Source organism: Leptosomus discolor, chromosome 18, assembly GCF_034619465.1.
Source record: "Leptosomus discolor isolate bLepDis1 chromosome 18, bLepDis1.hap2, whole genome shotgun sequence".
Taxonomy (NCBI): Eukaryota; Metazoa; Chordata; class Aves; order Leptosomiformes; family Leptosomidae; genus Leptosomus; species Leptosomus discolor.
This window is the reverse complement of record NC_141408.1, coordinates 3,002,687-3,026,615: the sequence shown is the minus strand read 5'-3', so window position 1 is coordinate 3,026,615 and position 23,929 is coordinate 3,002,687. Positions and strand designations below refer to the sequence as shown.

At 43.9% G+C, this 23,929-nt stretch overlaps 1 protein-coding gene across 1 annotated transcript; it reads left to right on the top strand.

Moving 5' to 3' along the window:
• On the top strand, positions 1-22,598 carry TAF15 (TATA-box binding protein associated factor 15). Its single transcript, XM_086474994.1, has 16 exons — positions 1-64; positions 4,256-4,292; positions 5,438-5,486; positions 5,683-5,773; positions 5,852-5,969; positions 8,726-9,009; positions 9,817-9,931; positions 16,689-16,723; positions 17,330-17,362; positions 17,858-17,967; positions 18,512-18,641; positions 19,993-20,082; positions 21,466-21,550; positions 21,641-21,726; positions 21,830-21,932; positions 22,224-22,598. The coding sequence occupies exons 1-16, from the start codon at positions 55-57 to the stop codon at positions 22,261-22,263; spliced, it is 1,416 nt and encodes a 471-aa protein (XP_086331120.1). The 5' UTR covers positions 1-54; the 3' UTR covers positions 22,264-22,598.
• Positions 22,599-23,929: the final 1,331 nt, after the last annotated feature.

Sequence of the window (23,929 nt, the reverse complement as noted above, 5' to 3'; positions counted from 1 at the left end):
GGCGCTCGGTGTCCCGGTGTCCTGCTCCCCTCAGCCCGCTCGGCGGCCGCTGCCATGGCTTCGGGTAGGTGCTGCCGGGCCCGGCGGGCTGGGGGGGGGCGTCGGTGGCGGCACTTGGTTCCCGCCGCCGCGGGCGGGTGTGGTGGGAGCGGGAGGGTGAGCGAGCGCCATGTGGCGCAGGTGGAAAAGGCCGCGGCCATGTTAGGGGGGAGACCGGGCCCCTCACCCCACCCCTCCCGCGCGCCGCTTACCGCCCGCTCCGTGCTCCCCGCCGGCGGAGAGGGGGAGGGGAGCCACGCCCCCTATGGCCCCCGCTGGCCACGCCCCCTTTCGATCGACATCACGCCCCCTCCCCGGGGAGTCCCGCTCCGCGAGACCGCCCGGACCCGCCCCTTTACGGGACCAGCCCGGACGGTTCCCCCCCCCGGCCTCGCAATGGGGAGGGGGGCGTGGGGGCAGGATCCCGTTGGGGTCGCCCGCTTGGATGCAGCGTGGGATGTGGGCCCCCCCTTTTTGGGTCTAGCCCCCCCCCCGCGTGTGGAACCCCCCCGTGTGAGGTGTGGACCCCATTTTGGTTCATGCACCCCGTTTGGGTCGTGTACCCCCCACCGTTGTGAGATATAAGCCGCCCCTTTGGGTTGTATGTGTCGTGTCCCCCGCCCCCGTGTGCGATGTGGACCCCATTTCGGTTTATGCCTCTCAGTGTAGCCTCCCCCATCTTTGGGTTGTGTGCCCCCCCCAGTGTGAGATGTAAGCCCCCGCTTTCGGATTATGGCCCTTCTACTGTTTGGGCGCCCCTCTTTGGGTTATGTCGTGTCGTCTCCCCCACGCCGTGTGCGATGTGGACCCTCCTTTCAGCCGTGCCACTCCCCACAGCACGGTTTGTGTGTTCCCCCTTGGGGTCAGCACCTCCATGGAGTACGAACGCCCCCTCCCTTGGATCGTGCCCCCCGCCCTTACCATGGGACATGCCCTCCCTGCCCTCCAGCATGGGACCACCTTTGTGTCCCAGTGGCTGCTGCATCTGCTCTGACAGACACCCCTTCACACACACGTACACACCCCCCTCCCCCGAGGGCACCAGAACAGCGTAGGGGGGACCTTCCCAGCCCCCCTGCTGGGGGCTTAAAAACGCACCGGCTGTAATTCTTTTCCTGATGGAGGTGTTGAGTTGAGTCTGCGGCCCCAGGTGACTTGGTGCAGCCCAGCTTCTCCTGGGGCTCTGCGGTGCTGTCTTTCCATCCCACCTGAGGTGAAAATGATTCGGTCCCAGCAGCAGTGGTGCCCCTGTGAAGCCGTGGATAGGTAGCGTACCCCGAAATGGGAGAAGGAATTCTGAGGCTATAAGTGCTTTGTGGAGTGAGCCATGTTTTGTTAGGGTTGAGCCATTTTAGTGTTGTCTCCCGTTACATATGAGTGATAGAGAATAAAAGTAAACGAAAGCAGGGTTTGTTAAAGGGGTCCTTTAATGCAAGGAAGGGTTCTTTACCATGAGAGGAAAACATGTCCAAAGGTAAATATAAAATGAGTTCAGACCATGAATTGTTCTACTGAATGAGTGAAGATGGGCAGTAAACTAAACCCACTTTCTTCCCAGACCTCAGGAACTTACCAGTCAAGCTCCTGAGTGTCTCCTCTGTGTTCGCTCTATGGTGATGTTCAAACATGACCTCCTTTTTTCTGTTGAGGATACTAGAGAAGCAATGCTGCTGCTTCACATGAACTGCTTCGTATGGGAACTTCAGTTTCCAAATGTAGCCAGCAGATTCTTCTGTCTTAAGAGGAGTACACTTCCAGAGCAGTGTAAGGTGACCAGTCAGCCATGCCCCACTTTGTTCACGGGAAATGTTTCCATGAGCTTTTTAAACATTCAGGAAAAAATGTCTGCGTGTCAGGAGTTTCCAGAATAAACTTATCTGTTGTTTCCAAAAATACTGACAGACTCTTGTCCCCATTGAGCCCACCAAAATAAGTTGATCAGAAGTCTCCAGGGTAAGGCGTCCAACAAAGGATGTAGAAAAATGTGTAAACAAAGGAAATTCCTTTGATTCTGCATATTCCTGTTTTACAGGCTCCTTATCTGTGTGCTTTCAAACTTTTCCCAAAATTTTGTGTTTTGGCAGAATTTTGTAAGGGAGAAGTTAAGGAGATAAATGTGGTCCTTCAATTTATAGCTAATTACATCCTTACTCAAGAATTCTTTCTGAAACAACCGTTAATATTCTATGCTTTAGTTAGCATTAATGGCATATAAATTCTGGAGCTAAACCATAGTTTTAAAATGTGGTTATCTATTTAATAGTAATCTTTGTTTAAATTGAAATAATGTAGCAATTTAACCTTCATCTCATTAAAAACAATAACCATGTTTGAGTTGCACTTTTACATTTTTTTTTTTTTAGTTGCTTTTCATTATGAAAAGGCAATGAGGTATTTGTGTGGCAGCGCAAAAGGAGCAGAATGTTTCACATCGGAGTGAAACTGCTTCACAGGACGTGTAAAATGAAATATTTCATCTCATCTTAGCTTTTGCTAAATGTTTCTCTTACAGAATTTAAAATTTGATGCTTTGTGTTGTTTTGAGGAGATACTTTATCATTAAAAATGCTGCTTCATGTCTGACTAGCTTAGGTGATATCATCTGGGAAGCACATAGGCATGTGTTTAAGTCTGTGTAGTGCTGGCAGGATTGGATTTACAACTGGATGAGGGAGGTATGATGAACAGACTTTCAGCAATTTGATGAGTGTTTTGATTGGAAAACGGTTATAGTCATTTATGGGCTGTGACATTTACCCTGCTTTATAATTAATTCTTGGTTTCAGCTTTTTAGTCAGCTCTAGGTGTAGAGGTTAGAGAGAGAACGTGGGGGGAGACCAAAATCGGGGATGAAAACAAAGAAGTTCCTGGTAGTTTTTATTAGACCGCAGCACCACAATATTTGTACAGATTCTTGAAGACATTTGAAAGGCGCAGGAAGATCGCAGGGCTGTTACCCAGGCTGACAGGGCTGGAGGAGGCTGGTGAGGAAGGAAGAAGGTGTTGGGTTTTGGCAAGAAGGTGGGAATTTCAAGTGAAAACGTCAACAGGCATCGAGACTCCTGCACAGAGCCAGGTTGGCAGTGGCCGTGCGGCAAAGCCGTTGGTGGGCGCAGAGCAGCTGGGGCGGGTGGGCACCTGTGGGGGCGAACCCGCCCGTGAGGGGTCCTGCAGGGGCGGGTGGGCACCTGCGGGGGCGAACCCCCCCGTGAGGGGTCCTGCAGGGGCTGGGGCTGGCGGGCAATGCAGGTGTGTTCTGCGCACCCGCACCTGGGGCGTGCGGCTGGCTTGGGGAGCTGGATCGGCAGGGCGGGGTCTTCCCTTCTATAGGAGGAGCCTTAAACACAAAAATTGGCGGTTTTGCAGAAGACAAGGAAATCCCTCACTGTGCAAGTGATGGGCTAAATCAGTAAAGACAAAGCAGCCCGTTTGAGCTGAATTCCAGCTGGCAGTGGTAGGGGTTTTTGTAACGTTGACAGCTTTTACAAATTAGATGCTACTTTAAGTACAAGTCAAACTATTTCAGTGACTTTTTTTTTTTTTTTTTAAACTTGAGGTCGTGTTTTGAACTCAATATTCTTCCAGTGTGGTTCATCATCATCATCAATAACTGATGTTTGCATTAATTTGCAATAGTAGTCATAATACCTGCTTGGACAACTTGTGTGTAAATGAATTCATTCTTGCATGGTTTGAGCTGTTGGTGATGATTTTCCTTTTGCAATATGAGAGAAGAAGGGAAATGTCATGGTTCCTCCATCCCTGATTTTACATCTCCGGAGCTGCTTGTGTCTGTGCCCTTTGCTAGGCAGAGCTTTCTTACGGGTTCAGTAGGACTGACCTACTTAGCTTCGCTTGATTAATTAAGCTGCTGCATTCTCTTCGTTGACCACAGCCCTGTGTTCAGTAGTCATTAGAGGGGGTTGCACAGTCCCGAGTATTTGCAGAGACGCCTTGAAAATGGAATTCGGATCCTTCAAAAGGAGAGCTCAAAGCGCTGTACCTGTGTCGCGTCCCCCATGCCCTGTGCTGCTCCTGCTCTTGGGGTTTCCTTGTGTCTTAACAAAGAGGGAGCTCTCTCGTTCTGGAGGGAAGGCAGCTGTGTTATCCAGTGTACTTGAACCTTTCCCCCTCTCCCCGAATTTAGTCCTCTTACAGTAGCAGGGGAATAAAATGTTAATTGGAAGTTCTCAATATGACTTGCTTCTTTTTCTAGATTCTGGAAGTTACAGTCAGTCTGGGGGCCAGCAGAGGTATGTGTGGGGTTTTTTGCTGTTAGCAATTGAATCTGGCACGTAAAGGGCCATTTAGTATTCCCAGCATGACGTGTGGATCTTTGGGCACGATACAGCGTCGATATGGCTCTGGCGTTCTGGGTGCAGAAGGCTTGCTGCTGGGGCCTTTATTGAGATGCCTTATAAACCAGGAAAAAGCAGATATTTCTGAAGAGAAGACAGTAAGCAGGTTTAAGTTGGAATGATGTCTTTTAACAGTAAGAACTTTTGAAATGTCATTAATATAGAGAAATATTTTTCATATGACTGCCTTAAGCTGTTCGCTAAGATTTTAGTCAAAGGTTATACAAGTGTAAAGATGATGGACTATATAGATGTAAAATTGAATTTTTCCATTTTATTTTCCCATTGTGAGGGAAATTTTTGTTAAAACCCTCTGATGACTGGCCGTAATTGTGAAACTGAAAAGCCAGTTCATAAAATAGCTGCAGGTTTTGGGGGGTGGGTATTTTAATCGGTGAAATTAAAGTGTTTTTATGGAAGTATGAAAATCCCGACTAATACCAACTGTGCTGATGGAAGTCATAAGGTTCTATGCATATAGCTCTGTGTGGGTTTGAGTTTATATCTGAGCATGATGTGAGTTTCAGCACATGGTTCTTCTGTCAGTTCATGAAGTCTTAAAGTGACAGAATAACAAGTAAGTATAATCTAAAGCTGGTGCATTTTTTGGTGACGACAATATTATTGAATAGTCCAACAAGTACCAAATTGACAGTAATTGATTAAAATAAAATTAACGTTGTCAGAATATACTGAAAAACTTAAAATGCCTTCGTTTCGTATGGTAACGTTTTCTCTGATTCTGAAGAACCTGTCAAATCACAGTCAGCCCAACTTCCATGTACTTTAAATTTATACTTGAAACAGAGCATAAATTAAAAGACAGAAATTAAAGTACAGAAGCTCTTCTGGCTTCTGACCGTCAACGACAGTAACCATTAGTTTATTGATGCAGTTTTGAATGCCTACAACTGCAGTACTCAGATTAAAACCCTATTTTGGAATGAAAAGAAACTTAAAATAAGACCAACAAAACATTTACTTGCCAGCCCATGTGGAGGGCACTGTAAGCATTTACTAAATGTGTTTTTCTCTTACAGCTATTCGTCCTATGGCAATCAGAGCGGTCAAAATTATGGACAAGCACAAGTAAGTTGAGAAGAACATTGTGTCTTTCAAAGTAGATGTTCCTTGAGTAAAAATAATTGTTCCTGGGTGAGCAGTCTGGGCCAGGAAGATGTCTGTTCTTAGCTGGGCTTGATGTTTGCAGTCGTGTCTAGCGAAGGAAAACTGTAATTACCTGCTGGGGAAGTTGCACTTACTTGAGACGTTCTTGAAATTCCAGGGGTATTCTGGTTATGGGCAGAGTGGAGACAATTCCTCCTACGGACAGAACTATGGAAGCTATCATGGGAACTATGGACAAAATCAAACAGGTTTGGCTAGCTTGTTACATTCATTGGCAGTAATTAAAAGGTGAATATTTACTAAAAATTTTCTTCCTCAATTTCCAGGTTATGGACAAGATTCCCAGGGGTACGATGATGAATCCAGTTATGAAAATCAGAATCAGAGCTCGTACAACCAGCAGTCGTACGGCGGTCAGGGGCAGCAGAAAGGGTCGTCTAGAGGGTAAGAAAGCCAGATTAACAGTATCTGTTTGAAGTATTGTCTAGTAGTTGTACGTTCCTAAGTAGAGCTATAACAATTTTCCTGCTTTTGTTGCTGAAAAAAGGGACAAACATCTGAAAATCCACATTCTTAAGGCATTTGTAATGTCTGAAAGGACAGGAGGTAAGGGAAGAATATTTTTTTATATAAGAAGGATGGATGCAGTTGTTTTGAAGTCAAGCTGTACAGGGAGATAGACTTTAGAACATCTTTGGGTAGTGACTACAATGAAGAATGGACTTGGTAGAGAGTATTTTGATGAGGAAAAAGAAGTACTGAGTATATGACTCCAACCATTCTTTTGTATAAACTTACAGTATTTTTTTATTAACTTCAGATAAGCTGGTAGCAAGGAAATTCTTAGCTGCTCTTAGATTTGCAGACTTCTTATCTGGCTTAAAATGCCTTTTCTTGGTGAAAGAAGAGGAAAGCATGCAGAAATGTCATGTAAGAAATGACATTTTTTCGTTTGTTTGGTTGATTGGTTGGTTTTTTTCCCAACCAAATAGGATTCTCAGAACGTCATGTTTTTAGGTCTCATCAATAACTTAAACGTGCGTATGCGTACAGCGCTCTGGTTCAGTACCTCATGCTATTGCAGGTGCTTTACCTGCTAAGTGATGATGTGCTCGAGTCAGTTCAGGAAGATCAATGAGACGGCTTTGAGAATAGGTTGGAAAATACAACCCAGCTTCCTATAACGACTTATAAGGCCCCATGGTGCCAGAATACCTTCATTATCTCATTTACAAGCTTCCTGCATACACCCCAAGGTTACTACTCACGTTAGATCTTTATTGAGGATCACATGACCTCTGTAAAATACACTGTCCTGTACTAAACTTCGTTCTTCTGTCCAAGGTCCAAATTTTTGTATTTTTTTGTAAGCTGATAAAACAATCTGAACTTCAGCAAACCTGTATTTGGTGTCTGGTTTTGCAGTTATTGTTACAAAACATCTTGATATGAACAAGCGAAGCTTTAATCCGTCAGCCCTACTGCTGTCACTCAGTGTCTTTTTTGCATCCCTAATGAAGACAGGTACACGGTTGAGTTTTGCTTTGTTTTCTGAGCGTTTATTAGAGCTGTACAAAGGTACAGGACAAGGCAATAATGTTTTTAACTCTGTAGACATCCAGCGGGGAAAAAAATGCAGCAGAGCATAGGTCCTCCTACAAGTTGGTTTTTTATCAAGAAAGTGAAAAAAAGACATTGGAGGGAAACTTGTCAATGTGTGGTTGTACCAAGTACGGAAAACCCGAGAAATTAAATAAGAACTTTGAAGAGGAAGGTCACAAAATTGTGTCTCTCATCCTAAGGGAGGGAAGGAAGGAAAACCAGCAAATAACGGATGCTCTCAACGATGCTGCCTTCGTTCATGACGGTGCAAAGGCTAAAGGGGAGCTGACATTTTGAAGTGAAGATACTAACAAAAATCTTCGCAAGCTCTTTGCCACTGGAATTAGTTATGTTAAAGCTAAGATCTAGGCTAGGGCTGGGAGGGAGCAGATTAGATGGTGTTTACATGGATGGCACATTTTGAGATTGGTTGGACCCAATGGGCTTCATCTTAGAGTGCTCTGAAAAGCTGGTGGAAGCTTTCTGCACGCTCTTAGATAATTTTTTTTTGTGGTTTGTTTTTTTTTTTCTGAGACGTTTTGGCTGGCAGGTATGATTGCCAAAGACTGGAGAGTGGCAAATGTAGTGCCTCATCTTTTGAAAAAAGGGTGGAATCAGGGAGGAGGAAGAGAAGAAAGGGTGGCAGAGGTCAGTGATTAACTTCAGTTACTGAGAAAATAATACAGTTAAGCCTCTATGAAGTACCCAGGGGGAAAACAAAGGTGTGAGTAACAGCAAGAGTTTCCTGGATGCAATTATTTCTCATAAATCTATATAATGCCTTGCTCTGAAAGGGTAATCCAACCGGAACTATTCTGTCATCTAGCTACGTTTTCAAAATGCTTTTGTTTCTACCTTGGATGCTGAAGTAGCCTCGGGAAGATCTGTGGTGTAGGTGAGATTTCCTTGTGGTTGTTACTGGTCAGAGAAGAGTTATGGCTCCCTCTTGGAATGTATAGCCACATCATGTTGGAGTATCCTAGACTTGATACTGGCCCGTGTTTCTGATGAAAGTTAGTGGGACAGTCTGTGTAGATGGCACTAAAGTGAGAAGAACCGCAAGTACGTCAGAGCACGTCGCAAGAGTTAGAGAAGTTCCTGGTCAAATGGTAGAAAGCCCAGAAAAGGAATGGTTGTAATTCAGTGAAAGCAAAATTTTGGAATACTTTTTTTTTAGGCAGCAGGTGTCAGCTGCACAGCCCAACACGAGCAGTGAGTGTCTTCCCTGCAGTTCTGTAGAGAAGGATTTGGTGTTTAGCAGGTCACGGGCCATCAGCCACTGTCACGCTGCTGGGCAGAGGGGAGAAAGCAGGCGTTGTCCTGGGGTATGTAAAGGGAGTGGTGCTCTTAAGTTGTATTTGCAGTAGAAACTCAGGATGTCTTGAAAGCGATGGTAACATACAGTTTTCTGCCTTGCTTTTACTGGAAGCCAGATATATCCCAACAGAGGTGAAACAGAGTCTTTTTACATCCGTACGCCAGTGTTGACTAGGAGGTAACTGTGACGAGGAAATTTTAGCAGTCATGAATTTTCAGCCATGATTTTGCTCTCTATTCTGTGAACATTTAGCTATTAATAAAATTCTGTTTATTTTAAGTAGAAGAGGCTCTTATGAACAAAAGTCAAACTATGGTCATCACCAAAGTTCTTACGACCAGCAGTCAAGCTATGGACAAAACCAAGACTCTTACGACCAGCAGTCAAGCTCCTATGACCAGCAGTCGGGCTATGGCCACCAGGGCTCCTATGACCAGCAGTCGGGCTATGGCCACCAGAGCTCCTATGACCAAAAGTCAGGCTATAACCAGCACCAAAGCTCATACAGCCATTCTCAACAATCCTACCAGTCTCAGAAGGGAAGCTATAGCCACAACAGCCAAGGTAAAATTCGCAGGTTGAATTCGATATTGGCTAATAAAATGGAGCAGAAGCACTGTTGAATAGTTGGATTTCCTTCCACAGACAGTTGAGTCGATGCATAGTTAAAGCCCTTTTTCGATGTTGATATTCTTGGGGAATGTTTTATTCGTTAAGACTTTCAAACTGTGATGCAGAGGTGAGAAACTGTTGGGGCTCCAAAATTGTTGGCATTTGCATTTGTTGGAGGCAGCCGTGCAGAGTCCATCTCCCTGAGCTCTGCAAATTCTAGATGGAATTTTCTTCGAAGCTATTTTCAGCAGGAGGGTGACATGTCTTGATCAGTCATGAAGAACTTTTGTGCTTCGTATGCCAGCTTTATGCTGTGTAGGTGAATTCTGACATAGAAGGAAATGAGACGTTTTAAGATCAACCCTTTTTTTGCAGTAACTTCACCCAAGTGGCACAGCCCACACTCTGTCCTTGTTCTGTCTTTTGCAAACTGGGAAGTCTACATGGAAGTAGAATGAAAGTGCGTTTTGGACAATATGTGTTCAATATTTGGAAAATGGAGCGTAATTAAAATACAGAGTGTTCACATGCTCAGATACTTTGTGGCCCTGGAAGCCAAGGGAGATAACTGGAACAAAATCAAACTTTGCTCCATTACTTTGTGGCATAGATAATATAGGAGAGACGGGGAACTGATGCTTTCCAGGTTTAAATGGCAGACTTGAGGGGAAAAAAAAAATGAAAGGTGGGAATTTTCACCACACTGCAGTTTGCACTACAATTTACTCATGTTTTGGTTTGTTTCGCTCATTCCTCCAGATGACCGTCGTGAAAAGAGTAGGTATGGAGAAGATAATAGAGGATATGGCGGGTCACAGGGAGGAGGTAGAGGGGGATATGACATGGATGGAAGAGGTCATATGTCTGGATATAGGTAAGTAATCTCATTCCAGTGCCTGCAGTTCCTTACCCGTGTTTCTTCTTATTTAGCTGTTTTTAATTTTTGTTTACTATATGTCTGTTCCTAATGTGGTTCAAATTTAGATCTCCAAAAATGGAAGGTTTCTAAAATTAAACCTTTCTGCACTGCACAGAAATGCATTTTGCCTAGGAGAAGCTTTTAGGTTCAGATAGATGGAGACCAAGCATTGATCGTTAGGACAGATAGCTGCATTTTATTTACACGAGTTGTAATACAAAACCTGCCTGAACCCATCCCTTGAAATAAGAGATTTTAAAACTGTAAAAAATTGTTTTCAATGACAAGAAAACCAACAGCCAGGAGTTGAGAAAGTTTTATGAACCTCACAGCTAAGGTAGTTAACATTTTAGCAGGGAATTATTTTGGCTTTTCAGTGACAGATCATTACACTAAGGTTGACTAATTAGCTTTCTAAATAATTTAGCTGTAATTTAGTGGTAACATTACTTGTTCTTTACTGATTTTTGCTGTTTTGATCTTCCATTAAATCATAGTTTTAATTATTGGTTTAGCTGTCAGTCTAAATACGTTTATTTTAGGTAGATTTTAAATAGTAATAATACTGTTGCCCCTTCTGCCGTTGTGTTAGGCGCTGTTCCTGTCAAGAAAATTTATGCACGTATTTAATATATTGTGCTTGCAGGTGATTTCCTGCATAGGTCCGAGAGATTGGGACCTTTGCTTTAAATCCCATTGGATTAGGCCAGATGACATCATTATTTAGTGCTGAACTGTCACAGGTGGCTTCCCTCTGTGTCCCTCTGTGAAGTGGTTGGGGTGTAGAGTGCTCACTGGTGCAAAGCAGGATTGTGGAAGCTCCCAGGGAGCCTCGAGGTGCAGCTTGTCAGCACCACCCACCCGTTCAGAGGCTGCACAGTTCGGGGTTATTGCTGGAGCTCCAGAGGAAGAACTCTGTCTAAATTAGAGCAGTTGAAACAAACTGTATCAGTAAAGTAACCCAGCAGTGTGTTAAGACTTGGTGACTTTTTAAAGTGTTTGTTTTTAAACCATATTTAAAATTTGCCTGCTCCTAAGGTGGTGTACTTCCTGCCTTGCTGTTCTGATGACGTAGGTGGACCCTGTCTCTCCTAATTAGGTGTTGTAGCACAATTACAAAAGCGTATTAATAGCTAGTTTACGTTACAGTTTGCTGGGGTTTTATGTAGTATAAACTTAACTAGCAAAGTAATTTCAAAGTTAACTTTCAGTTAAAACTGAACGATTTTTTTAAAATTAGCTTTTCTGTGTGAATGAGGGGTTTCCATATTCCATAAAATCTGAGGTTTTAAAAAATTGTTTGTGGCTGAGCCCTTTCCAATAAGAGGAATGAATGTGAGCTTCAAAAAACATACTCTTGGTAGATTTTATCACTTTGAAACAAACTTCTGCCTTTGCAAGATAAAGTAAGATAAATTCATGTCTGTGAAAATAAAGCCTCTTGCCATATTTTTCCAAAATGTAAGAAAAATTTTGTTCACATGTCCATGTAGATAATAGTACTTCAGTGACCTGAGAGCCAAAAGAAGGAAAAGAATGGACATGAATGGAGAAGTGGGGGAAAGTACAGCCAAGTGGGAAGGCATTCATTAGGAAGTCTGCTTCTCTTGGAGGATGCAGTCTTTAATGGCGTTTGCAGTGAAATTTTTCTGAAACTGCAGTGTCATGTATGATTATTCAGTCTTTCTGCATATGACGGAGGATTCTGCTTCCGACATGTATTTTACCAAAGTCATCCTTATTAGAAAAGTGTAAAACGTTAGATTAAATAACAAGCTGTATAATCAAGGGGAAAATAACTTCTAATAAGGTAAGAAATCATGTTTAGCCCCGTGAAAATGTGGGGTTTCAGGGTAGTTTTTTGGTTTTGTTTCCTTGGGTTTCTTTTTCTTTTTTTTTTTTTGTTTTTTTTTTTTCCCTAAAAGCAGCTTGTGTAGGAATGTCAGGTCTATCTGCAGTAACTAGTTACTGTTTTCAGTTGTTTACTTTGATTACATTTTAACGCTTAATGTTAAATTGTGGTAGTTCCATAGCCATCAAGAAATAATCTTATCTAAAAATCTTATCTGCACAAATATTTGTACTGCTGTAATAACATAGGCTTTGATTTTTATAGTGGTTAGAAAATAACGTGTAAATGAGTTCTATGAACACAAAACCCTCGTTGTTCCTTGGCATTATGAAAAAAAATTAATAGCTAACTGGAGATCTTAGCAAATGAGTCTCTTCTGTGTTAGCTGGTAATAAAAATGTTGTCTTGACTGGCATTTAAATGGAGGGAGAACTTGTTGCAGCCCATTGTTCTTGGTCAGAGCATTGCCCGGCCACGGGTGTTGCCTGGTCTGCTCCTTAGTGCTGGGCTGTCCCAGTGTCCTGTACTTGTGGTACTGTGACTTTGGCTGCAACATCGGTTCTCCCAGCTGCACTGGCCTGGGTAAGCTTACCCTGAGTGAACACCCCTCACAGCAGGCTGCAAGTGCAAAACATTATTCTGGAATACTTGGGGCAAAACAAAATAATTTTTTTTAAAATTTTGAGATCTTTGATTTCGTTGAATAACCTTTATAAAAGTACTTAAAAACATAGTTGGTGATGTTTAGGTATGAATTGTTCTGAAAACTAGAAAGACTTGAATATGTACTACAATAAATGCTTTCAGCACTCATTTTTTGTGCCTTTGCAAAGTCATGCAGCACTGAGGAGAAAATAACTTTTGAGAAATTGCTGTTCAGTTTCCGTAGCTGATATTGTTACGATAGAGAACAATCTGTGTCAGATGTTCACTTTTTAATCTTAACTAACTTTGGGTTTCAAAGTTATTCTTTAGATTGTTTTTTAATGGTCCTGAATTACGTCTTCTGGGATTTTAGTAGAATTTTTTCCACCCTTTCATTTTGAAGCTTTAAAACTTGATCATCTCACCAGTTTGTATTTTGGCTAAAAAGCAAAATACTTTCTTTTTTTAAAACCCATAGTAGAAGAGTCTCATCTTTGAGCTCTTTTTGTTAGGGAGCGGGTACACCAGGTCTTGAGAATTCTTTCCTTGTGTAGAGTAAGACACCTTTTTGTTAGAGTCCTTGTCCGACAGGTAAGGAGTTAATTGCTCATTGTGGTTGTGGGACCGAATTGTTTTGGTTAAGCGTCTAAGTGGGGAGCACAGTAGCAACACAGAGCAGGTTTGTCGTCTTTCGTCTTGGGAAAGCATTCAGGCAGTGCAGTAGCTGTCCCTGCGACACTGCCCTTTTAGAGGCTGTGGATTAAATGGGAGAAGCTTTGCCTGTGAATCTGCTCATGCAGACTGGGTTGGTGCAACTACACCGATGCAGTTTAGAAAAGGGTTCACTGTCGCGTTAGGATTTGTCACAGAGATCCTAACTTCGCTCAGCATGGATTTTTTTGTCGTTTTGTTTTCCTCTTGTGCAGATTTGATGTTGATGTAATAGCACCACAGGTTACCTATGCAGCTGAATTGCTGTATTAGCTGTTATGAGTGGGAATTAGCTTATTGTGATCTAGAGAAACTACCACTTAGTGCAAATGCCTTTTACAGCAGTGTGGTTTGTGTTCAGAATTAATATTTTGGCTTGTAATGTATATGCTTGAGCTTAGCCTTATATAGACTTTGGAAAAACATGAACAGAGGCAATAAATATAGGCAGCAAAAGCCATCTGTCAGTGGCTTTATTGGTGCACTAAGCATTCCTTTCTGGTTTGTAAAAATACATTCTTAGGTGTAACTCCCACACGCTTGGCGAGTCATAGAGGCATGTTGGAGGCTGAAATTTGGTTCCTGATTTCTTAGTGCTACCTCTGCCAATATCTGATCACTTTTTTTTAAGTGTATTTCTTGTATCTGTAACGTTCGGCTCTCCATGTAACTGCCTGTACTTTAAAGAGTTATTCCCAGCTGAAGTAAGCCGTGTTCAGATGGACTCCGTTCGCACTCAAGTAGGTGATGTTTAAATACCTGACTCATCTGATGACATTTCTTTCATAGCTGTAAGTGTTTGTCATCACTGTAAATGGTGCCACATACACGTGCTGGCTGCTTGCAGTTCGGCCTCTTGTTTTATTCTCTTTGTTGGAGGCATTGCCGAGTTTTAGGTACCTGTTTGTGATTCTGACGTAGGATTTTAAAGCCCCAGACTCCATCTGGTCACCCACCTATCTGGCCTGTGTGCAAGGCTGGTAAAGCAATAGACTGTGAACCCCTGCAGTTCTGTTCTCTGCATGTGCTATGGCAATAGTGCGGGAACTAACTCGGTTGCTGAGACTGAGAGAGTTTGTGTCTCAGTGAGGGGAGAGTCTGAGGCTCTGGCGTCAGCTGCTTGCAACCGCCTTCTGTGTTTGACTTCACTTGCCCAGCGATCTCAGGAAGGTGACACACTGCAGCTTGACAAATCACGTGTGAAATGGGACTTCAAAATGGAGGAATCCTATCATCACAGGTATCTGTCACTGAATTGATGCAGGGTTTGGCTGGGTTGGACTCAGCAGAAGATAACATGCTGAAGCATGCTTGGGCAAAAACGTGTTTCTACAGACAGTAATTAAAAAACTAATTAAAAACTGTAGATTGCACTTGTTAGCGCAGGGTGCAGAATTACTGTCTTACAAAGTTAGAGGTTAGACGTTTGGTTGTGACTTCCTTTACATGTTCTATATCCAGCTCTGTCACTTCTCAGAATCATGGTGCACACATTTTTACCCCAGCATCTTAGCAAAACCCTCACTTCGAGTAAAATCCTGGCTGTGTTAATCATAAACTTATTTTCTCTGTGTTTTTAGATTGTTGGGTTTTTCTAATTGGTGTCTCTTGCTGCATACTTTCAAGTCAGAAAACATACATGTTCTGGCTAATGCTGTCCTGATGAACTGGGACCATATTCTAGGGCTGGAAAACTTGGATAACATTTCCATGGTTGATGTATTCACTCTTGTTGTTTCTCAGTGAAAATCCTAGAAGAGCAGGCATGCTGCTGAAAATCGTGTCATAATGAAGGGGTTGTTTTAGCTGAAGTGAGTTGGAGATGGCAGAAAGATACGTTTACGGTAGATTTTGTGGTCACCATTGTGTTTTTATTACCAGTCCTTGAAAACAGCCAGCCTTGAATAAAGACCAGCTCTGATGTTGCATATAAAATTAATTCATTTTACCTCTTTAATGAGCAGAAGGAATTACTTATGAGTAAATGACACTGCAGTTTAGGATTCAGATTTTTCTGTGGAAAAGCAATGTAAAACCTGCAGCAAAAATTTATTTTGAGAAAAGCCCCAGTAGAAGTGATAGTCTGTCGTGACAAACATCCACGTGTACCGTCACAGAATGTCAGTCACCCTTCAAAGAACATCTCTCTTAATCTGGTTTTAATAATATCTGTTGAAACCTTATTTCTCTTTTGTCTCTCACTTTGGGCAGATTTTATCTTATAAATGTTAAGCAAGCAGTACCTTCCATTCATGACTTTGCATTTGCTGCAGCAGAAAACAGACATACAGAGCACCAAGGAAGTTACTCCCTCACTTTATTTCATTGCCTTTTGCTGGGATGCTCATGTCCCGCGGTTGGACTGTGCTGCGTTGGCAGATGGAGTAAAACCTGGAGTGACTCCTGGTTGCGCAGCGCCTTGGTGAAGAGGCCCCTCATCCTGGCACAGCAGTTCCAAGCCTGGAGAAAGGCCTCTGCACCGGGGCTTGAGCCTACCCTGGCTCTGTCTGAGCTGCTGAGCGAGAGCGCTGTCAGGGTCGGGTGAACCTGCCTGAGTCTGAGGCGGCAGCTGTGCCGCCGTGCGGAGGAGGGCAAGCAGGCGGGTGGACGCGGCAGGACGAGACGGTCTTTTGACCTTGGTTATTGACCTTCTAAAACATCCAGTGGTTGTGTTTTTCCTGAAGGCTTTGAATGTTGATGATACTGGGTTCATAACATGGATGCAATTAAAAATGCTGTTGTGAAAAATCCTGCTAGTATGAACATTGACTTTGAAAAGAGTGAGGGTTTGTTTTCATGCACATAATTGGAGGCGTAACGTCCTGTTTAAAATCCCCTTCTAACCTTTGCAAGTTGATGTGTGTAATCTCTTAACTTGGTCTACATTTTGTGCCACAGGTTTCAGAATGAATGAAATAAAACTTCACGGCCTCTGCTTTTGAAGCTCACATACACACACCTTCTCTGTAATGTCAAGTGCTAATAGTACAGTAGGGCCCCACAGACCCTTTCTCAGAGAATGGCTGATAACTGCTAGTTTGTCCCCATATATAAATGCAAAACAATGGAGGTTAATTAACTTTAGCTGCTCGTGCTTCTAGGAAAGTACGAAAGTACTGATTATTGCAAAGCAGCAGTTAAATCTACAATTAAAGCCCATTAGCCTTCATGAAAAGAATGTTTCTGTTTTAAACCCCAGTTTTTAATAGCAGCCGTTTTGGCTTATGGGGTGGGAGAAAGTATTTAAACAACAACATGTGTATGGGTCAGTTTTAAATGCTCATTAGGGCTTCTCTTCTCCAGGGCAGCACCCCGTGAGATTATTCCCTTTCATGTAATTTAATCTCTGAACATGAATGATGAGTAGCGAGGAGAACGTAGAGATGGTGCTTTAGCTGCCAGACAGTAACTCTCAGCTTGTGATCAGTTAACTGTAGATTGAGCCTTGGGCTCAGCACATAGAGACTTAAGGAAGAAATCATTTCTTCAATTTTTCCTCTGCAGTGGTGGTGACCGTGGTGGCTTCAAAAATTACGGTGGTAAGTGCCGAGTATCCAAAAATGTTTCAGTGGAAATTCTTTATAAATCTAAAAGCCACCAATATCTTGTTACTATCTAGTAGAAGCATTATAGCGTTTTGGTGAGGCTGGTGTGTTCATGAGTTTTAATAGCCAAACTTTTATCAATAAAGTGGATTCCTACTTTGTCAAATTGCATGAAAGAATTTGTGGAGACAGTGACGTTCACCGGATTTGTTTTTCTTTTTCTTTTTTTTTTCTTTTAATTTTTGTTACAAATGCTTCTTAGAAAGGTACTAGAGGTATAAAAAAGAAAATTGGTAAACTGCTTGGTGATCTGACAACCAGCATTTGCAAGATAACACCAGCATAGCATCAGTGTGGCAACTGCCACATGCTGCAAGTTAAAGACCACATTAACGTCCTACAGACACCTCTGTTGAACGTTTTAATCTAAGCATTCTCTAAGTCTCTGGTTAATGTTTTAGATCTTAGATGCATTACATACGTACTTTAAATATTTTCTTGTCTCTAAAAAAAGTCACTTGAAAATGTTTTGCTAAAAATAGTCTCTCTTTCTTTTTTTTTTTTTTTTTTTTAAAAAAAAACAAACAACCTGTTTCATAGGCCAAAGGGATTATGGACCAAGATCAGATGCTGGTAAGCAAATAAGCAGTGGGTGGGAGTGGATGGTAGCTCTCGGTCGTTGTTTTCAAAACGTATGTCTAGAGAGATGAAAGAAATTTATTTGATTAGAGTGCATGTGAATTTTTGGATGCAGCAAGAATTTGAACCTGCTTGAGCCAAGCAGCTGCTTTCACTGCCACCACACTTCTGCTAAACCTGTGTCGTTCCAGCACGCCCTGCTTTGGGTTTGGTGCCCCCGCTGCAGGGACAGGCTGAGCTGTGGCAGGCGCCGCGCAGCCGCTGCGGGTGCTCGGGCTCTGGCGTGCTGCAGCGCCGGCGGGCGCCCTGCGGGGCTGTTGTAGTCGAGAGCGTGAACTGCAGAACTGCGCTCTGGGCTCGGCTTCTGTCTCACACAAGACGTCTGCGCGTCTTAAGGGTCTGCTGCTGGGCAGCATAGACCGGAGCTTAAAGTGTTGCTTCTGTTGCTACCACGTAAATGCATGGTGAATGTAGCTTGTTTTTTCATAGATTCAGAGTCTGACAACTCTGATAACAACACTATCTTCGTGCAAGGCCTTGGAGAGGATGTTTCAACAGATCAAGTGGCAGACTACTTCAAACAAATCGGTATTATAAAGGTATGCGAAATATGAAATCATTAGTAAGAAGGGAGGGAACTTGTGGAGCTAGTGTATTGGAAATGTACTGATATCATTCGAGGCAGATGCTTGCTCTGAGTCCCCAGCAGTTGCAGATAATATTTTTATCTGGGTTCCCAGATGACAGCTCATTTGTAAGTTGGCAGCACTAGTAGCTTTTTTCTAGTGACATTTAGATTGCTTCCTATCTCTTCTTTAGTCTTCATAACCCTTAACAGTGACACTCTGTCTGTTGTACCGTCCTCATACTTCAGCGAGTGTGCTTCTGTGTTCTGTGGCCGTGTCTTCTGTTTCTGCCAATTCTAAATTGGTGCTTCCTGCACTTGACCTCATTTTTGGTTAAAACTGGGCCCATCATTACTTCATGGAGAAGAGCCAGTCAGTACCCTTCAGTCAAAAGCAGTGGCTCTGCAGGCTAGCTCCACGAGAATCGTCTCGCTAACAATGCCTTGGTTACGGTTTACGCTCCAAATTGCCTGTACCAGTGTTTCTCCTATGCCAAGTGTACAACCTTTCTTTTCAGACCAACAAAAAGACCGGCAAACCTATGATAAATCTATATACAGATAAGGATACTGGCAAACCAAAGGGAGAAGCAACGGTGTCTTTTGATGACCCTCCTTCTGCTAAAGCAGCAATTGACTGGTTTGACGGTGGGTGAGAGTACCTGTTCTTTTTGTTGTTTGTGAATGTGCCAAGCCGTGGAAGAAGCAAATCGATAACCTCATTGGGGACCCCGTGGTACTCCGTGTGGCTTTTGGGTTTCGGTTTGTCCATTCCCCCACCCCCAACCCCTCTGTTTCATGGTGTTTTGTGGGGGCTGGCTTTGTCTCTCATTGGTGGAACAGCAGCTGGGGATGGAGACCAAAAACGTGTAACAAAACTGTTGGGGTTTGCTGCTGTACCTCAGTCACCCGTGCCCGGGGTCAGAGAGGGTGTTTGTGTCACTCGGGAGAGCGTAGCTTGTTCAGAGCAATAGAGCTGTAGTCGGTGGTGTCAGCTGGAGGGGTGTCCCGTGGTGTCAGTGCTCATGCTGCTCGTGTTGTGGCTGCGCTTTGAGAGTTTGGCAATGGTTACGGCAGTTTCGTGCCAAGGACTTTGTACGTACGCAGCGAAGAACAAGGGGTTTCTAAATCAGGTTCCGTGGAGGAAGAGAGCAGATCCCAGAAATACATTGGTGTAAAACCCGTCAGACTTGGGGCAGGAAACACAGCGATGCTCTCTTCTCATGGTAAACTTGAGGGGCAAAGTGTCTGCTCCTGTGACCTTGTGCGTTCACAGAATTTTGATAATATTGGGCAGAAACAAAAGGACATAATACTCTGCATCTGGTGTGAAATGATAGTGTGTAAAAAACAAACAAACAAACAAACAAACAAAAAAAACCAAAACCAAACAACCAAAAACCCAAACAACCAAAAAAAACCCCCAAAAAACAAATCTGGCTTGTATTTTGCTAATAAAATGCAGATTGACTTTTGTTGAGGAGGGTAAAGCAAGTGTGACTATTAGGCACACGTGCAGTCCTGTTTCTTCTGTGACAAACCTTGGATCTATGAAGAACTGAGACTTTGTATTTTAAAAGTTCATGGTTTTCACTTACTTGGGAGTACTTAGTTTTTGTGCTGGCTGTTGGAATTGTACAAAAGGCGTGTTGCCTGACGTGCAGGAAGAACAACAGAGTTCCAACATCTGAACTACTTATCCATGAACATGGCCAAAAAGCTTTTAAATGTTCTTATGTGTTTAGTTAAATTGCAACTGACAGATCTCATTTAAATTAAGAGAAATACCAGTGGGTTTGTGGAGAACCTAGCCAGGTACCTCAGTGTTTGCCATCTCACTTTTGGACCGGTGTTACCAAAAATAAGAGATTTACTCCAGACTCCCTGTGTCTTAAGAGCTTTGTATTCAGTCTGTATGTGCAAATCGCTCCTGGTCTTCTGAACCTGCTGCTGTGGTGTTGGGAGCTGCATTGATCTTTTTCTTACTTTCTTTCCACAGGAAAAGAGTTCAATGGCAATATTATCAAAGTTTCTTTTGCAACTAGAAGGCCTGAATTCATGAGAGGAGGTGGAGGTGGCGGACGTCGAGGTGGGACTAAAATCTGTAGAATCCTTGTTTTTGCATAATTAAATGCCTTTTAACTATTACTGGTTTATAAAAGAGAAGTTGACTTTGAAGCAGTGATTCATCAAAGTATATGGGCCTTTGGGATTCTGCCATGAAAGGGAGTAACAAGGATTGAACCAAGTTAAGTAAACCTAAATCTGTAATCTCTTTTGCACAGCACAGAATTTATGCTTCCCTTTTGAACTGGAAAGCCTCCAGATCATGTCTCAGCATTGCTTTTCAAGAGATAGTGTAGTGACGATGTTGAGGCTGTACGGGTTCCACACATAGAGGTGTGAATTCCCAGTGAGTATTTGCTTATTACAGCAAAGCCTTGAGATACTCTGATGTTTCCACATGGTATTAAACAGCGTAAACTATTCAACTGCTACTGACTTAGAGCAGCAGTTGGATGTCTGAGTGACTCCTTTAATTAAATAGATGTTAATCTCGCTGATTCTCTGCATAATGCAGTGTTGTCAGTAATCCACTGGATATTAATTACCATTTTACAGGAAGTGTGCTTTGTGTGGTGGCTGTCAACAGATTTTAGTTCCTAAATCAGGCAGTTTTATAGGCTGATTTAAAAAATGATTCTTCAAGAACTTCAATTGGTATAGAAGTTCTTAATCGTTTTGATGCAGAAAGCAAGAACTGTGTTGTCCCTGTGCTTGTCAGATGCATCCTGGCATTAATCCAGACAGATTTTTTTTTTTTTTTTTTTTTTTTTAATTTTTGTTCTGTGACCAAGTCTGGCCATATGTGATTGATCCTATACGTCATTAAATCTTTCTGAAATTTTATTAATGCACATAGTGGGTTTATATGTACCCATTGGCAATTCGAGCGGATCAAGTTTCCTTTATTGCTGAAAAAGAGTTTATAAAAAATATGTGGTGGAACTGATTTTTCTGGCCACCACGTGCTCTCCTTGCTTCTTATTTTTCCCCATCTGCCCAAGTCATGAATGTGTCCCTATGAAATGTGTGTCTCAACTGTGCACCTACATTGACTTCAGGACATCGAATGCCGTTGCGATTTGGCGGTGGCTGAAACTGCTGCTGTCGTTTGCCCAGGCCTCCTGGCCGCGTCGTGGCTGGTGGTACCTCAGCTGGTAGATGCTCAGTTCTATGGTGGTGCCATTTTTTTGTCACTGGCGCTACTGCCGCTTTCAGAGTTCCTCAGGCGGTTTCAGAGGCTTGCCTCGGAGGGATTTAGTTACACTGAACACACACGCTTTCTTCCGCCTGAGAAGTCTGTGTGTCACTGGGGTGCTGAAGCCAGGGACAGTCCTTAATAAATGTTTCTCATGTATAGGTCATAGACACTTCCCCTCCTTTATTGTGATTATAATTTTGTCTACAGGTTCACGAGGTGGATATGGAAGAGGTGGGGGCTTCCAGGGTAGAAGTGGGGAACCCAAAAATGGTGATTGGGTTTGTCCTAACCCGTAAGTGTTGTTTTAATTGGGCAGGGGTGTTTCCTGTATGTTCTCTGACTTTCTTAGCACGTAAGTTCGGGGAATCTTTGTCTTTTCTAGGGGCTGTGGTAACATGAACTTCGCTCGCAGGAATTCCTGCAACCAGTGTGGCGAGCCCAGACCAGAAGATTCGCGTCCATCAGGAGGTGTGTAAAAACGACTGCGGCTCTTCGGAAGTGTTAAAGTGTTCATGACATCTGCAGCTTTTGGGAAGACCTGGCTGATGTGTCGGTTTGCATTTTCCTGCAGATTTCCGTGGGAGAGGTGGCTATGGAGGAGAAAGAGGCTACCGAGGGCGTGGTGGCAGAGGCGGTGATCGGGGAGGTGGCTATGGTGGTAAAATGGGAGGAAGGTAAGCGGTTTCTTCGCCCTTGCTTGGTTGCCCGGCATACAGACTGTGGAACTGACAGGGACTGTAGGAAAAGTGTCCTTCGGGTGTGCGCGCAGAGCTGTGCTATGAACATAGTAACTACAGGGGGGAGCTTCTGGGGAAAGTAAGTCAGTTTGCCTGTTGGGTGTGTTTTGTGAGCGTTTTTGGCTGTCTAAATGTAGAAGAACACACAGAAGTTAGCAGAGAAGTGTTTGACGGAAGAGACTGGTATTTGCTGAAGGGATTCCTTGTAACTTTTTATTTCCCTTTCAGAAATGATTTCAGAAATGATCAACGCAACAGACCGTACTGAAGACCACTGTGAATGTTTTGTTTGTCTTCTTGATGCGTTTGATAGTGAAATTGCCAGAGTTCTGCCTGCCGCTTCACCCATGGCCTCGTTGGATAGTGGAATTGAGTGAAACTAGATTTTTATTTTGGTGGGAGGGACTGGGGTGGTTTTGGGAGGATTTTTTTTAAGCAAGACATTGAAAATTAATCTTGATTTCAACATTCTCCTCTTTTCTCCCCCCCCCCCCATACCTTTTCACAGGCCCTAAGAAGGAAAAAGGATAAACTGTAAAATATTGCCAAAATATGAAGTGTTTTGTAATACAACAATAAATGCTGATTGTTTTATTTGTGAAATCTTACTGTTTCACAGTTACCAGTTGCATGCGGTTCCTTACGTATTCCCTGTCCTCTTGTGATATGGCCAAGTAGTAAACAGGGTCTGGTTTGAAATGGCGCTGCTGCTGTGACCCTAGCTCTGTGCTGTGCGCCAAAATCTGCGGTGAAGTCAGCGGCGAGCCTGCCTGCTCTCCCGTCCCTCCGTCCCAGACGTGCAGACGTGTCCCCTGCTCTTTTCTTAGTTCCCTGGAGCCCTGTGTGCCTGCAGTTCCTGCAGCGCCTGCTTTGGCGTGGGGAGCGGGCAGATGGCAGCGTGTTCTCAGCCATATTGTGTCCAGGCCGCGATAGCTCAAAAAACAAGGAGGGATGGCTTCAAAAATTTAAAAAAAAAAAAAAGAGGTAATTTGCTACATGTCGCTGTACCTTTTAATGGCTGTGCTTGAAGTGTGGGTGGTAGCAAACAAGTGCTGTGTGCAGCCGTTCCGCCTTCGAGCTGAGGCGGGCGAGGTTCAGCAGCCACGCTGCGAGCATCTGCAGCCCAGGCCTGAAGAAGCAGGAGGTGGATGGTCACCCCTCCTCGGGATGGTCACCCCTCCTCGGGATGGTCACCCCTCCTCGGGCGAGGTCTCTGCGTGCTGCGGAGGGCGGGCGGTGGGCAGCTGTGGGACGCCAGCGCTGCCATGGTCACTTGTGTCTAGCGCTGCCTTTTCATCGCAGCCTTCGAGGGAGAACATCTGCTCGACCAGTACTCTGGTGGGCAAAATACTGCAAAGGCAAGTTCTCGGGGTCTGTAGGTACAGTCCTGGGAACGGGGCGTGCAGCTGCGCCCTATCCCCGGCCTGGCGGAGCAACGGACAGCAACGGCTTTTGTTGATGGCCGTGAGCCAGCTGGGTGCACCTTCGTGGTCATGGCAGGTTCAAACCAGCAGTTCCCCTGGCTGGGGATGTGGTAACTGCTGTGCCTTCGAAAGGGCTCCGGAGGGTGCTGGCGCTGGCGCTGCTCTGTCAGAAGAGGCGTTGGGCGTGAGTTCCAGACGGCTTGTTCCTCTTGAAACGGTGGAGCCTGAGGTAGATGTGCATTAGTGACACTGCAAAATTTAATGTATGGGTGAGGCTTTGGAAAGGCAGGCTGTAGACAAATCGAGTCCGTGTCTGTTGTTTGGCTTGAGATTGAAGATCTGAGGCCTGATACTTTTCACACGGTTCTGTCAGCAATGAGAAAAGTTCGAGTGTTGATGGTGTTTCGGCCAGTGTGATGACAGGCTAGAGGGTGCTCTTGCACATCGCTGAGGTAGTGGCTGCTGGATGGGGTGAAACTGGGAAGCGGTGGTAAGCCGCCGGGAACAGAA

Excerpts from the sequence above, each read along its gene's own strand:
- TAF15 (XM_086474994.1), top strand. Across the intron at positions 4,293-5,437 it reads CAGTCTGGGGGCCAGCAGAG|CTATTCGTCCTATGGCAATC; the intron begins GTATGTGTGGGG and ends TTTCTCTTACAG. Across the intron at positions 5,487-5,682 it reads AAAATTATGGACAAGCACAA|GGGTATTCTGGTTATGGGCA; the intron begins GTAAGTTGAGAA and ends TTGAAATTCCAG.